We start from the raw sequence: 15,158 nt of genomic DNA on the forward strand, positions 1-15,158 counted from the left end.
TTTTAGAAATCATGCCTTTTTCCTGGCCCATCAAGATTTTGTCTAACTCCTGCAAGTCAACATTTATACCTTTCCTATCTCTGTCTTTTTTATATTTTGATTGGATCTGTAGATAGGTCCACCAATCCAATTGTAATCCCTGGGAATTCAACTCCTGTTTTGGCTTTAGCTCTCCTCGTGCATTCAGCAAATCTTTGTACATTAATTTTTTCACAGGGTTATATAATTTTGGATATGTCAATGCTTCTAGAGGTGATACAGTCAGGTCCATAAATATTGGGACATCGACACAATTCTAACATCTTTGGCTCTATACACCACCACAATGGAGTTGGAATGAAACAAACACAATGTGCGTTAACTGCAGACTGTCAGCTTTAATTTGAGGGTTTGTACATCCAACTCAGGTGAACGGTGTAGGACTTACAGCAGTTTGTATATGTGCCTCCCACTTGTTAAGGGACCAAAAGTAATGGGACAATTGGCTTCTCAGCTGTTCCATGGCCAGGTGTGTGATATTCCCTCATTACCCCAATTACAATGTGCAGATAAAAGGCCGAGAGTTCATTTCAAGTGTTCTATTTGCATTTGGAATCTGTTGCTGTCAACTCTCATTTCATTTCATTTCATTTATTCAAATTTCTATACTGCCCTTCTCCTTTCGGACTCAGGGCGGTGAACAGCCAAGATAAAAACATCTATACAAAACATCACAGTTTAAAAATAAAGTTAAAATAATTTATAATTTGGCCCATAATTTAAAACTTATCAATTAAAATCAATATTAAAATTTTAAAAACTAACCCTAAAATCAAGACAGACCGGCTAACTGGAAAAAATGAGTTTTTAGGGCCCGACGAAAAATCCGAAGGTCGGAGATCACTCGTATCTCTGGGGGTAGATTGTTCCATAGGGTAGGTGCCACCACAGAGAAGGCTCTCCTCCTGGGGGTCGTCAGCCGGCATTGTCTGGCCGACGGCACCCTGAGGAGGCCCTCTCTGTGGGAGCGAACCGGCCGGTGGGAGGCTATTGGTGGCAGAAGGCGGTCCCGTAAGTACCCTGGCCCTAAGCCATGGAGCGCTTTAAAGGTGATCACCAACACCTTGAAGCGCACCCGGAAGTCCACCGGAAGCCAATGCAGCTCGCGCAGGAGAGGAGTCACATGGGAGCGCCCCGTCGCTCCCATAATCCCCCGCGCAGCCGCATTCTGCACCAGTTGGAGCCTCCGGGTGTACCCCAAGGGGAGCCCCATGTAGAGAGCGTTACAATAGTCCAGACGAGAAGTGACGAGTGCTTGAGTGACCGTGCGTAGGGAGTCCCGGTCCAGAAAGGGGCGCAACTGGCGTATCAGGCGAACCTGACAAAAAGCCCCCCTGGCCACGGCTGTCATATGCCCTTCTAAAGACAGCCGCGCATCCAGGAGGACACCCAAGTTGCGGGCCCTCTCCGTGGGGGCCAATGATTCGCCCCCAATAACCAGCGATGGCGTCAGCTGGCTATACCGGGACGCCGGCAGCCACAGCCACTCGGTCTTGGAAGGGTTGAGTCGAAGCCTGTTTCTCCCCATCCAGACCCGCACGGCCTCCAGGCACTGGGACATCACTTCCAAGGCATCATTGGGATGGTCTGGGGTGGAAATGTACAGCTGAGTATCATCAGCGTACTGATGGAACTCCACCCCAAAACCACGGATGATCTCACCCAGCGGCTTCACATAAATGTTGAACAGGAGGGGCGAGAGGACCGACCCTTGCGGCACCCCACAAACAAGGCGCCTTGGGGTCGACCGCTGCCCCCCTGTCAACACGGATTGCGACCGGTCGGAGAGATAGGAGGAGAACCACCGCAAAACGGTGCCCCCCACTCCCAATCCCTCCAGCCGGCGCAACATGATACCATGGTCGATGGTATCAAAAGCCGCTGAGAGGTCTAATAGGACCAGGATAGAGGAAGAACCCCTATCCCGGGCCCTCCAGAGATCATCCACCAATGCGACCAATGCCGTTTCCGTGCTGTACCCAGGTCTGAAGCCGGACTGGAGCGGATCCAGATAGACAGCTTCATCCAGGTACTGGGGAAGCTGTCGCGCCACCACACTCTCAACAACCTTCGCAATAAAGCGAAGGTTGGAGACTGGACGATAGTTAGCCAAAACAGCCGGATCCAGGGATGGCTTCTTGAGGAGAGGCCTCACCACCGCCTCTTTCAAGGCAGGCGGCAGGACACCCTCACTCAAAGAAGCGTTAATAATCCCCTGGAGCCAGCCTCGTGTAACCTCCCGGGAAGCCAGCACCAACCAGGAGGGACACGGGTCCAATAAACATGTGGTTGCGTTCAGCCGCCCCAAGATCCTGTCCATGTCCTCGGGAGCCACAGGATCGAACTCCTCCCAGATAACACTCTCAAGGCCTGCCTCAGTCATCTCGTCTGAACTAACCCAGTCGGCGGCCAAGTCTTCCCGAATCTGAGTTATTTTATCATCCAGATACTGTACAAAATCCTCAGCTCGGCCCTGCAAGGGGTCCTCCCGCGCTCCCAGATGGAGGAGGGAGCGGGTCACCCTAAACAGGGCGGCTGGGCGGTTATCTGATGACGCGATAAGAGCGGCAAAATAACTAGATTTCGCCGCTTTTATCGCCACTAGGTAGGTCTTAATATGAGACCTTACCAGTGTCAAGTCAGACTCGGAACGACTGGCCCTCCAACCGCTCTCTAGGCGTCTTTTCCGGCGCTTCATCTCCCTCAGCTCCTCAGAGAACCAAGGAGCTAAGTGAGTTCGGTGCCGGGTCAGAGGCCGCAAAGGCACGACCCGGTCCAAAGCCCCGGCAGCCGCACTATCCCAGGCGGCCACCAGGTCATCAGCCGAGTCGTGAGCTAGAGTCTCAGGAAATGGCCCAAGCTCCATCTGGAACCTATCAGGGTCCATCAGGCGCCTGGGGCGGAACCACCTGGTCGGTTCCACCTCCCTGCGACGGGGTACGGCGGTCAGAAAGTCTAGTCGAAGGAGCAAGTGGTCAGACCATGACAAGGGTTCAATATCTACATCCCCTATATCAAGGCCACTCAACCACTGACCAGAGATGAAAACTAAGTCCAGAGTGTGTCCCCCCATATGAGTAGGGCCGTGAATTACTTGGGTCAGGTCCATGGCCGTCATGGAAGCCATGAACTCCCGAGCTACCTCAGATGTCTCACCGATGGATGGCAGGTTGAAATCCCCCATGACCACAAGTCTGGGGGTATCAGCCGCCACCTCGGCTATAACATTGAGGAGTTCGGGCAGGGTCGTTGCCACGTGGCAGGGAGCCAGGTACGTGATCAACAGACCCATCTGCACCCCACGACCCCACTTCACAAAAAGGGACTCACATCCGGCTATCTGAGGTACAGTGGTCTCCCTCGGATCAAGACCCTCTTTTAAAATGACCGCCACCCCCCCCGCCCCTGCCCTGAGCTCTCGGCTGATGAAATGCACGGAAGCCTGATGGGCACATCTCCACGAGGGGAACTCCCCCCTCATGGCCCAACCAGGTCTCCGTGATGCCTGCCAGGTCCGCTCCCCCCTCCTGAATAAGATCACAAATGAGGGGGGCTTTATTTACTACGGACCTGGCATTACATAACATCAGCCGGAGACTCGGGCGCTGAGACTCTAAGCAGCCTGGGGAATGGGAAGAGCTAAGGGGACCGGGGCACGCAATCGCTCGGAGATAGCGAGCACGTGCCCCCACCACATGATATGGCCCCCTGCTCCCGCCATACCTGCCCCTCCCACTCAGCGTGTTAATAGAGAAGCCCTCACTAGAGGGCATTCTAACAGTCCCCTTTCCCCCAGAGTCCGTACCCCCTACGGCACCATTAATAGCAGCCGGACTAGTCTCCAACCCCCGTGGGTTTTCCCCCAAACCCACATAACCTCCCCCACCCTCAGAACCCCTTAAAAGTCTAATTAAAAAAGTCTTTAAAAAACCCCTCAATCCCCTTTTTGCGACATGCCACCTCTCGGGGTCCCAAGATCCGTCATTAAGGTGGGCCCTCGATAACATAGAGGGCCAGGCCTGCGAGAGGGGGGAATCTCGCAGCACAAGAAGCTTTGCCCTAGAATACATTTTAACACTAGAGTGATAATACAAGTTTGGCAAATACAAAATAATACAAGTTTGGCCTAGACATGGCCTAGGGGTCGATAATGATGGTTTCAAATGTCCAGGAAGCAAGACTAAGATGATCGGAAGAGTCACCATTACCCTCTCACGGTAATGGGTAGGAGTCCTCACGTTCAGTCCAGTTGAGGGGAACTATCCAACCACCCTCTCACGGTGGTTGGCCATCCTAATCAGGCAAGATGGAAAGAGTCAGAAAAAGTCCAAACCACCCTCTCACGGTGGTTTGGCGTTCCTGGCCCTGAAAAGATGAGTCCCGTCCGTGGCGAACGTAGTCTGGAACTGGCTCCATCCATCCTCCCATAACTGCCTTGTCCTCCATACAGCCAGGAGACAGGACGAAAGACAGAGCCAGGTCCCAAGCTCTGGGGAAGAAAGTCCACATTGGCCGATAGGCCGATAACAGGGCCTAAAAAGGGAGGGGGGGAGGCCATCCATAGCGACCCAATACTTGAGCCGTCCACCAGCCTCTCCAACCCCAGGTCTTTCCACACAACCTTTAACGTTAGCCATGTATCCTTCAACCCCTGAGCACAATGGGGTTCAACTCCCCCATTTCAATGTCGAGGCTTGATGTTCCTCTCCTCTCCTCCAACGCCAGCAGCTCTCCAGCTCTCCAGCACCATCATCAGCCACCACCGCCCTCGACCTGGATTGCCATGCAGCAGCCGCCATTGCCACAGCGTTGTCCTTGGCGCCGGCCACACCCGAGCTCCCAGCGTTCCCCAGCGCCCCCGGAACATCCAAAAGAAACTCCCAGGGGCATCCAGGGTCAGGGGGGGAGCTCGCTGGATAAAGGGGCATCACCACCGCCGCCGCCGCCGCCACCGCTCTAGCAGCCGCCGCCTCGGTCAAACAGGGAGAAAACAGGGGGAAAAAAAACGGCGGAGCCAATGCAGCCGGGCTGTCAGCGTTCAGCCTCGGCGTTCTTACAGCCGCGCCGTCTTCCGCTCACTTCTCCCCAGCCACGAGGTTCCGGAGGGCGAAAAAGCCCTCATCAGGCTGGGGAGAGAGTCCTCAAACTGGAAACGGGGTTGCCGATGTTCATGGCAGCCCCAGAAGACCCCTGCCAGTCCACGAGCCGCCCATCTCTAAACGCGATCTAGACGGGCGTCGCCATCTTGAGGCATGCGATCTCAAGATGAGATCCAAAGAGCTGTCACTATCAGTGAAGCAAGCCATCATTAGGCTGAAGAAACAAAACAAACCCATCAGAGAGATAGCAAGAACATTAGGCGTGGCCAAAACAACTGTTTGAAACATTCTCAAAAAGAAGGAATGCACCGGTGAGCTCAGCAACACCAAAAGACCTGGGAGACCATGGAAAACAAGTGTGGTGGATGACCGAAGAATTCTTTCCCTGGTGAAGAAAACACCCTTCACAATAGTTGGCCAGATCAAGAACACTCTCCAGGAGGTAGGTGTATGTGTGTCAAAGTCAACAGTCAAGAGAAGACTTTACCAGAGTGAATACAGAGGGTTCACCACAAGATGTAAACCATTGGTGAGCCTCAAAAACAGGAAGGCCAGATTAGAGTTTGCCAAACAATATCTAACAAAGCCTTCACAGTTCTGGAACAAGATCCTATGGACAGATGAGACCAAGATCAACTTTTACCAGAGTGATGGGAAGAGAAGAGTATGGAGAAGGAAAGGAACTGCTCATGATTTTAAGCATACCATCTCATCAGTGAAGCATGGTGGTGGTAGTGTCACGGCGTGGGCATGTATGGCTGCCAATGGAACTGGTTCTCTTGTATTTATTGATGATGTGACTGCTGACAAAAGCAGCAGGATGAATTCTGAAGTGTTTCGGGCAATATTATCTGCTCACATTCAGCCAAATGCTGCAGAACTCATTGGACGGTGCTTCACAGTGCAGATGGACAATGACCCAAAGCATACTGCAAAAGCAACCAAAGAGTTTTTGAAGGGACAGAAGTGGAATGTTATGCAATGGCCAAGTCAATCACCTGACCTGAATCCCATTGAGCATGCATTTCACTTGCTGAAGACAAAACTGAAGGGAAAATGCCCCAAGAACAAGCAGGAACTGAAGACAGTTGCAGTAGAGGCCTGGCAGAGCATCACCAGGGATGAAACCCAGCGTCTGGTGATGTCTATGTGTTCCAGACTTCAGGCTGTGATTGACTGCAAAGGATTTTCAACCAAGTATTAAGAAGGGAAAGTTTGATTTATGATTATTATTCTGTCCCATTACTTTTGGTCCCTTAATAAGTGGGAGGCACATATGCAAACTGCTGTAAGTCGTACACCGTTCACCTGAGTTGGATGTACATACCCTCAAATTAAAGCTGACAGTCTGCAGTTAACGCACATTGTGTTTGTTTCATTCCAACTCCATTGTGGTGGTGAATAGAGCCAAAGATGTTAGAATTGTGTCGATGTCCCAATATTTATGGACCTGACTGTATCTAGCATGGTGTTTTAATATAGTATTTTTTACTGATCTTCTCTCAGTTTCGAATTAAGGTATTCCTTAATATCCCATAAATGGTTTTGATCAATCAGAGGGTTCAAATAATGTTTTTTTTTTAGCAAGATGAGTAGATTGGGTTAGAGCCTTAGTCATGTTACATGCAGCATCCCCTGTTAATAGTAAGAACAATGTGGACAAATTTGGACAGTATGGCACAGAAGCAGCCAAAGCCAGCTTATCTCAACGTGTGCCCATGATATTGTACACAAATTAGGATCTTAAAGTACGCTGCAATCCAATAAGCCATTGCTGCATCCAGCCAACTAGAAAGTACATACAATGTATCTATACACACATACAGAAAAATAAATGGGAGGACAAGAATCAGGAACAGATTTGTGTGTGAATTGATTTTTGGAGTACATAAGCTTGGACTCCAGCAGCTCCTTCATTTTAACATTTGGCCTCCCATATAAGCTACTATTTTGCATCTGGCTATGACTGTGGATCCTAGGATATTTTTTAAAAAATAATGGACATCCCAAATTGTCTGTGTTGCCCCAGCTGAGCATTGTAGCCCTCGACTTGCAACAGTTCATTTAATGACCATTCAAAGTTACAATGGCACTGAAACAAGTGACTTATGACCAGTGGTGGGATTCAAGTAATTTAACAACCGGTTCTCTGCCCTAATGATTTCTTCCAACAACCAGTTTTCCAAATTGCTCAGAAAGTAAACAACCGGTTCTCCCAAAGTGGTGCGAACTGGCTGAATCCCATCACTGCTTATGACCATTTGTCACACTCACGACCATTGCCACATCCCCATGATGATATGATCAAAATTCAGATGCTTGGCAACTGACTCATATTTATGACAGTTGCAGTGTCCCAGGGTCATGTGATCACTTTTTGTGACCTTTTGACCAGCAAAGTCAATGGGGAACCCAGATTCACTTAACAACCAGGTGACTAATTTAACAACTGTGGCAAAAAATGTTGTAAAATGAAGCAGAACTCACTTAACAACTGTCTCACTCAGCAACAGAAATTTTGGGTTCAAATGTGGTCATAAATTGAGGACTACCTATAGTGATTTTCAATCTAAGTTCAGTGTGTAAATTATGTATCAACCATACAATTGTCTAGTGCACAAAGCCAATTTCCTCAATCTGCTGCCCTCCAAATCTGTTAGCCTCCAACTCCCATAATCCCAAGGCAGCATAATTCTCAGATGTGCTGACTAGAGATTGTAGGAGCTGAAATTAGGCATACTGAAGAGCAGCAACAGGTGGGGTAAGGCAGCCTAGAGAGAAGAGGCTTTGGAAAAGTATCTTAGTCTTTGAAAAGACCTACAAGCTTGTAATATCCAGTATTTTCTATGGCCAGATAAACTATATCTGAGATTATCCAGAAGGCACAGGCTATAAAAGACTGAACAGTTATGGAATTCTGAAATTTGAGACTATTGTCTAATATCATGTTAGTCTACATGAACAATAGTTCAAAATACAAGTCAGAACATATAATCCACTTGCATTTTATGTGTAGCAGGAAACTATGAAAAAGGCAAAAAGGAATGTTGAAAAGCATTTTAGCCAACCAGAAAGTAAATACTAAATATTTTATGGGCACATTTTTTTCTCTAAATTCTTAAACAGGCTTGGAATCTTTTCTTGCTGATTCATTCCCTTTCACAATCTCCTGTGTTTATCATTCTAAATTTATTCTTATTCCTTGTCTTGTCTGCATGCAGAATTAAAATGGCTCTTTATATGAAGTGGATTACACATTTCATACTATAAATACATGGATGAACTGTTAAGTTTTTAAGCGCTAAAAAATCCATGACAATACATTTATTTTTTCAATCTCAGAAGCAGCAATGGGTAATGTTAATGATAGTGAGGTTTTCACATACTCATTTTTTCCTCATTTTTATGAGTGCAAACATATGCACAAAATGGGAAACTTAGGTCAAGTTTGCTCTATGTATGAAGCAATAGCCTATGTACGTTTTTAGTACCTTGTATCTTCGTAACAGTTGAAAGAATAACTGGAAAATGTAGGAAGTTTAGAATCACTCTATAATCATAAGGTTCCTGCTCACTACCAAATTTGGATTCTATCAAGCACTGACCTTGCAGAAAGCTAAACTGACTTAATATTTGCTACCTCACCTGGCAAACCTACCCTGCCCCAGCCATGGTGTGAGAAATGGGGATTGTTTTATTTATGCCATACAGGGGACACTACAGGGAAATATTGGAGGATTCCTCCACAATAACTTGTCTTTTTTCCTGCATAACATTTACCTCAAGGGAATGGGCTGAGAGTTGGGCAGGAGACAAATTTTGGCAGATGGCTAAGATGGCATGTTTAGCCATCACTCAGACCTCACTCTAGTTTTGCTGCTCCATATTTTGCATGGGTGTATTCAAGGGGAACCCAACCATCAGCTGATCTCATGGGCTTAGCACTCTTCCTGAAAATGAGATTAAAATTCTTTTAGAAAACACAGGTTAGTACTTTTCCAGTAGGACACTAACATCAACTGATAATCAAACTCATTCCAGAAATGCGGTCATTTTTATTCCAGGAGTGTATTAAATCAATGTTCAAAAGCAACATCTGACAGGCACTAGGAAGATTATGCTATGAACCAGCAGAGTTAAGGCCATTTATTTCTCTCTCTTCTCCTCCCGAAGTTCACCATGCGTATCCCTCCTACCATTACTATCGGTCAGCTGTTAAGTCTCTAAAGCAGGAATCACCTTGGAGGCTTGCTGATATATGGGAAGGACCTGGCTTGAAAGTACTAGCTCTTTGGAATTAAAGCAGGAGGGAGAGGCATGCCCACATCAGGCTACAGTGGCCAATGAGTGCAAGGATCACCTGACTGTACTCGGAGTAGGAGTCTATTGAATTATATTCACCGGGAAACTGATTTTGGTGTAAAACAGAAAACTCAGCTTTAACATTGATACTACCATGCGTGGCTTAAGATAGCCCCTATTCTAGTCTTGGGTCAAAAAAAAATCAATATCATGAAGATATAACAGGAAAAAAAAGTTGCCAGGGCATGTCTAGTCTAATGAATATCATAAATAATATCTGTCTATGTCTAGTCAAACAAAGAGAAGGACTAGGGGTGACCTGTTAGTAGTGTTCCAATATTTAAGGGACTGACACAGAGAGGAGGGGCCAAGCTATTCTCCAAAGCATCTGAGGGCAAGCCAAGAAGTAACGGAAGCTTATCGAAGAGAGGCCCAACCTAGAAATCAAGGAGAAGTTTCCTGACAGTGAGAACAGTTAATCAGTAGAACGGCTTGCCTTCAGAAATTGTGGGTGCTCCACCACTGGAGGTTTTAAAGAAGAGATTAGAAGCCCCTTGTCTGGGGTTGTAATAGAAGACCTCCAAAGCCCCTTCCAACTTTGTTATACTGTTACTGTTACATATTTGTGCTGCAGTCAGATGCAAAAGAGGAAAGACCCATGAGAGTGCCTATGGATTTGGAAGTATTGGTGTAGATAACATCTAACATTTATCCCCCTTTTTTTTCTTATTCCTGGTTTTAGTGAAGAATATGAGACTCATTTACACCTGTGGAAAAACTGTTGCCTCTAGCTATGGAAACTAGTTTCTGGTAAGTCCATAGTATTATTTTAGAATGTAGGATAGCAATGAGAGCCCAACCACGGCATCTAAGGGACTGTTTTGAAAAGGCTAATCTAACAGCTGCAGGATCAGAAAGCGGTGGGATTAAACACATAGCACCAGTAACTTCAGGTGCTATAAAAAGCCTATTCTGTTGGCACCGGGAATGGGTGAAGGAGTGGCTCAACTAAGAATGAAGACGCTTAGGAATCAGTGGTTGAATAGGTTGCAGTTTCACAAAATAAGGCTCCTCCCTTTCCTCTTTCAACCTGCAATGTATTAAGCACAAGTTTCCCATTACACTCAGAGGAGGAGATTCTGGCTTAGTATTGATAATCCAGGATATAAGGATTTCTTCACCAAAGTGGTGGTCCATTAAGAAGGGAAGAACATATAGCCATGCTCCTTAAATCATATTCAGTGACATCACAGGTAACTGAATGCAACCACTAGACTTCTTGGGGTGGGGGGGAGAGGGCAGTACCCGCTGAACGACATGAAATTCTAAGACAGACTGAAACAAGGATCTCTATAAAAAGAGAGGAAGGGATAATTGAATCTGAGCTGGAAGGTAGCAAAATCTTTCCTCTTCACTGTTAACCGTGCAACTCCTTCCAGGCATGGCCTTAATTGAAGAAGGTAAAATGATACTTAATTCTGGTTGAGAAATACGCTGCTGCTCCACCTTCATGGTGAACCTAAGGCATATTCATGTCTGAGGCAATAAATTCAAACAGAGACATTCTCTGCTTTTCTACTTGTTAACATGCGGCTCCTCCTAGTTATCTCATGAGGCAATCAGAAACTGAACAAAACCACTAGCTGAAACAGAGCCATCTTGCAACACAGAAAAAGGAGTGGTCCAATGAATAAGGGACATCTCTCTTTCTTCTCAACAGCCATAGGAGGTTCCCCCTGGTCTCCTGCTTCCATTTGCTGCACTTCTGGCTCCTCCTCCTCCTAGCCTCAGCAGTTCCGTTGCACAGCGCCTGGTCTCTTCGGACCCGTGGTCTTCTGGCAGCCCGGCCATTGTGCAGCCACCGGAGCCCCACAGCATCCAGATCTTTCTGCATCTGGGATAAGAACCTGCCCACGGAGAAAACAGGATTTCACTCTACCTCACTGCGGCTGCGCCCTATGGTTTCCAAAGGGGCTGGCCAACGCCATGCCATACGGCTGAGGCGTCAAGCCCAAGGGATTCGGCCTGCTACCCCATCTGGCTTTGAGGATGGTCCCTCCTCATCTCAGTACCCCTGGGCCATTGTTTGGGGTCCCACAGTCTCAGTTGATGAGGGAGGGGATGCCAGCTCTGCCAACCCAGGCTTTCCACTTCTGGATTACGCCTTTGTTTCATCCAACGGAATGGCAACAGCACAACCCAATTCCCACTCACTGTTACACAATGAAGGGCTCAACCTGCGTCAGACCCCAGCCACTCTACCACCCTTCCTCTTTGGACCTCGGGGAGAAGGTAACCATCGGTTGCTTTCCGTTACTCCTTTAGGAACTGCTTTAATGATTCTGTGTAATTAACAGCTTGAGTAACAAGCCGAAATTAGGCAGGGGCTATTTTTGTCATAGCAAAAACTGCCTTCTGTGGCTGCTAGGTTTTTGCCTCTCTGTTTACAGATGTACAGAAATCAATCTAGGAAATAGTTGACCTTCCTAAAAGGATCTTAAAATTTAGTGCTTCTTCTCATAAAATTAGTCCCACTTCTTTTCTTTTCTTTTTTTCTGACTCCACAACCTTTGTCTGTTCCAGGTGTGGACCCCCAACTTTACGTCACCATTACAATTTCTGTCATTATTATCCTTGTTGCCATGGGAATAATACTCAAATTCTGGTAAGTAGATTCTACACAGGTGTAAAGAGTTGTTCCAGACCTTTGCTGAAATCAAAAGTAGTATTATGGGATGTGGCAATAGTCCTGGGAATGGGCTATAATTGCAGATAATGAATTCCAATGCCTTGGAGGTCATTTTTTCAATTATCCATTTAGTTGCCTTGGAAGTGTATTTTGTTGCCCTAATTATCTCACAAGCAGTCAGGCTGTATGAATAAAGTTAGTGCTGTCCAGCAGGAAACATTTTGTATATTATGAAGCCCATAATACGCCTAAGGCTGCAAATGGCAGGTCACTGCTCTGTCAAACTAAAGGAATTGTTAGTAGTTACTCTAATGCCTCGCCCTTTACTACTGTGAGCGGCGTTTAGGATGGAGAAGATTTAAAGGTCAAACTCAGCAACTTTAAAGCAATGGATGCTTTTCATTTTCTCTTTTCAGTTTTCTACAAATGAGCTAATTCTCTGCTGAATATTTGGATCGGATTTATATGCCGTATGGTTTCAAAGTACAGAATAAAACCCTAATAGATTCATTCTAAATATTTTGCCTGATAGATTATTACCGTAGAAGTATATAATAAATGATAAAACGGCTTTATTATTATATGCTATGTTGTAGTGAATGATTAGCGTCTTTCCTTAGTTAAGAGTGGATTTCAATCTCATTCGACATAATGAAAATAACCTCCTGTGTCCTACAATGTTCAGCTTAGGGTGAAGGCAATGCCTGTGTTCGTAATAAGGCTGAGCAGTGATCCAGATTCAGAGGGCAAAATGTTATTTGGTATGTGCATGAACACACATGGCTAAAACTCTGGAGAGGCCCTGCCAGTCTGCATAAAGAATATAAGCTAAATGAACCAAATATCTAATTCAGTTTCATGTAGCTTTTGTTCACTTTTCAAAAGCTATAGCTAGTTTACATGTAACATTAGATCATAATGTTGAGGTTTTTCTGTTTTTGGCTTAGTGGGATGTGCAAAGCTATCCATATGGTTTAATATTATATGCAAAACAGACTGCTTTGGTTGAAAAAATATAGTTTTTTTTTAATATATATTTATAACATAAAAATAAGCAGCTCACTGATATAATGGAGACACACAAGGCTACAAATTGAACTGGGTTTCTCTTGGATGGATCTGCCATACAATTGTAAAATCAAGAGACAATTGGGTTGGAATGTATACTTTTCTTTAAATATTTGGTCTGTGCTCAGATCCAATGCCATCAAAGTATTCCCAAGGAAGTCACCATGTAAGGGGTTGATGGAGTCTTTTATTCCATTGCCATAATTCAAGCTCCACTGTAGAGAGTTTTTTTCTTTTTGCATACAGTGAATTTATATTTTATTTTTCCTTGTTTCAAAAGCCAAAGAACTATTTGAAGAGGTAGCTTTAAAAGTTTTGCTTCAAACCTGTTATCTTCCCTCTGTAGAACAGAGGCAGGCAATGTTTATGTGGTACAACATAAAATGTTTCACTGCTGGAAGCTGTATCTTTTATTTTGGGCACCAAGAGAAACAAAATGTTTCTAAATAGGCAGCACCAGGATTTTTCTTTTCTTTTCTTTCTTTCTGGAGTATGTTTGGCATATTATTTTTGCAGTTTGATTGACTGTATATTCTAAGTCTTAACCAACATTTCAGTTCCCTGCCAGAAAAATTGTGGAAAACCTGCTTCAGATCTCTGCTGATTTTCACTCTGCAATTGTATGTGGATCTGGGGGTTCCAAAAATATGCTTTTAAAGCTGTATGTGTCTTGTAAATCATGGACTGCCCACGTCTGATCCAGTATGTATAAGAAACAAAATTGATTCTTCTTTCATCCGCCCCCTTAGGAGACAGGAGGAAAGGAGAATCTGCTGTCACCTACACAATACTTAATTCATCCACTACTAGAAGAGTATTTAAACCATAGAGCTTTGTGAACCAATTGGAGTGGAAGGGAAACAAGCAGGCCTGTTATTTTCCTGAATGTTTGGGCTGCTAACCCACATTTGTGGGACTGCAGGAATCAGAAGCAGTCTCTTCACACCTTGTAATCGGAACAAGCATGTAAAGTTGTGGAGTTCAGCCCCAGGACTGAGGATTATGGTTACATGGGTGATCTTCCTCCTTAGTGACTAGCTTTGTCCAAGCTCATAAAGCTCAAAGTAAGCAGATGGGTGGGCGTGCAGGCTGGCTAGCTAACAGAGTAATTCTTTTGTATCAGTTCCTTGCCTTCTTCCTTATCCTGCACCAGAATGCAAGTGTCAACACAATGCACAGTATCAGTCAGCAGCAGTTCCCAGGGAAGCAACAAAGACCTTTTGTTGCTAGCTCAGCTCCTGTTAAAATCCACCACCTGCATTTCTAGCACTAATTCTAGGCCCAGTTCTCTTGACATCAGAATTAAAATTGGCAGCCTTAGCTACATTAGGCGTGGAAACAAACATGATCTGGAAGCTTTGACAATTGTGTTAACGATCATCTGTGTCACATGATAACCAGTCGAGGCGTTCCTTCAGGCAATACAGTAGCCTCAAGGATTGAAAGTTTCAAGAAAATGCTGCTGAGATATTGACAGATTTTGCCTGACACATAGAAATGAAAATAAAGGATTTGGGTATACGGATGGAAAGGTTTATTCAGTGGCTGTGGATCTCTCTGATGTTGGTTGCTGGTTTGGAGCATGTGTTGAGTAGAAGTTGCCCTTTTTTTTCATAACAACGATGCAATATGAAGCCGTTTAGTTATTACAAAGTGAGTGAAAACTTATTTTGCAATTATAGCATAAAGATTTGACGATTAGTAATTCTGAGCATATGTTCTTGCTGACAGAATACAAGGATTGATTTACAGGCTCAGATAAAAGTAATGTTTTCTGGGATTCCTGACAATAGAGTAACCAGATTGTTTTAGGGATCCATATCATTTATTTTTTCAATGGCGGCAATCTCTAAAATGCCCTCCTAATCTGTTTCATCGGTAGGCAGGTAGGTAGATCCATCCATGTCTGCAATATATGATATTTGCCAAGATTAGTATGGTTTAAGTATTAGATTAAGAGG

The 15,158-nt window shown here is 45.3% G+C and overlaps 1 protein-coding gene across 1 annotated transcript in view; it reads left to right on the plus strand.

Moving 5' to 3' along the window:
- PIANP (PILR alpha associated neural protein) overlaps positions 1-15,158 on the plus strand; it is a 49,632-nt gene that overhangs the window by 27,663 nt on the left and 6,811 nt on the right. The window contains exons 2-4 of the mRNA XM_070935350.1: positions 10,183-10,250; positions 11,161-11,732; positions 12,024-12,105. Of these exons, the coding sequence (XP_070791451.1) occupies positions 10,234-10,250; positions 11,161-11,732; positions 12,024-12,105 (671 nt within the window). The 5' untranslated portion in view covers positions 10,183-10,233. The remainder of the gene's footprint in view (positions 1-10,182; positions 10,251-11,160; positions 11,733-12,023; positions 12,106-15,158) is intronic.

The sequence above is a fragment of the Pituophis catenifer genome, unplaced genomic scaffold (assembly GCF_029215685.1).
Source record: "Pituophis catenifer annectens isolate HBS135680 unplaced genomic scaffold, rPitCat1.0.hap2 SCAF_2, whole genome shotgun sequence".
NCBI lineage: Eukaryota > Metazoa > Chordata > Lepidosauria > Squamata > Colubridae > Pituophis > Pituophis catenifer.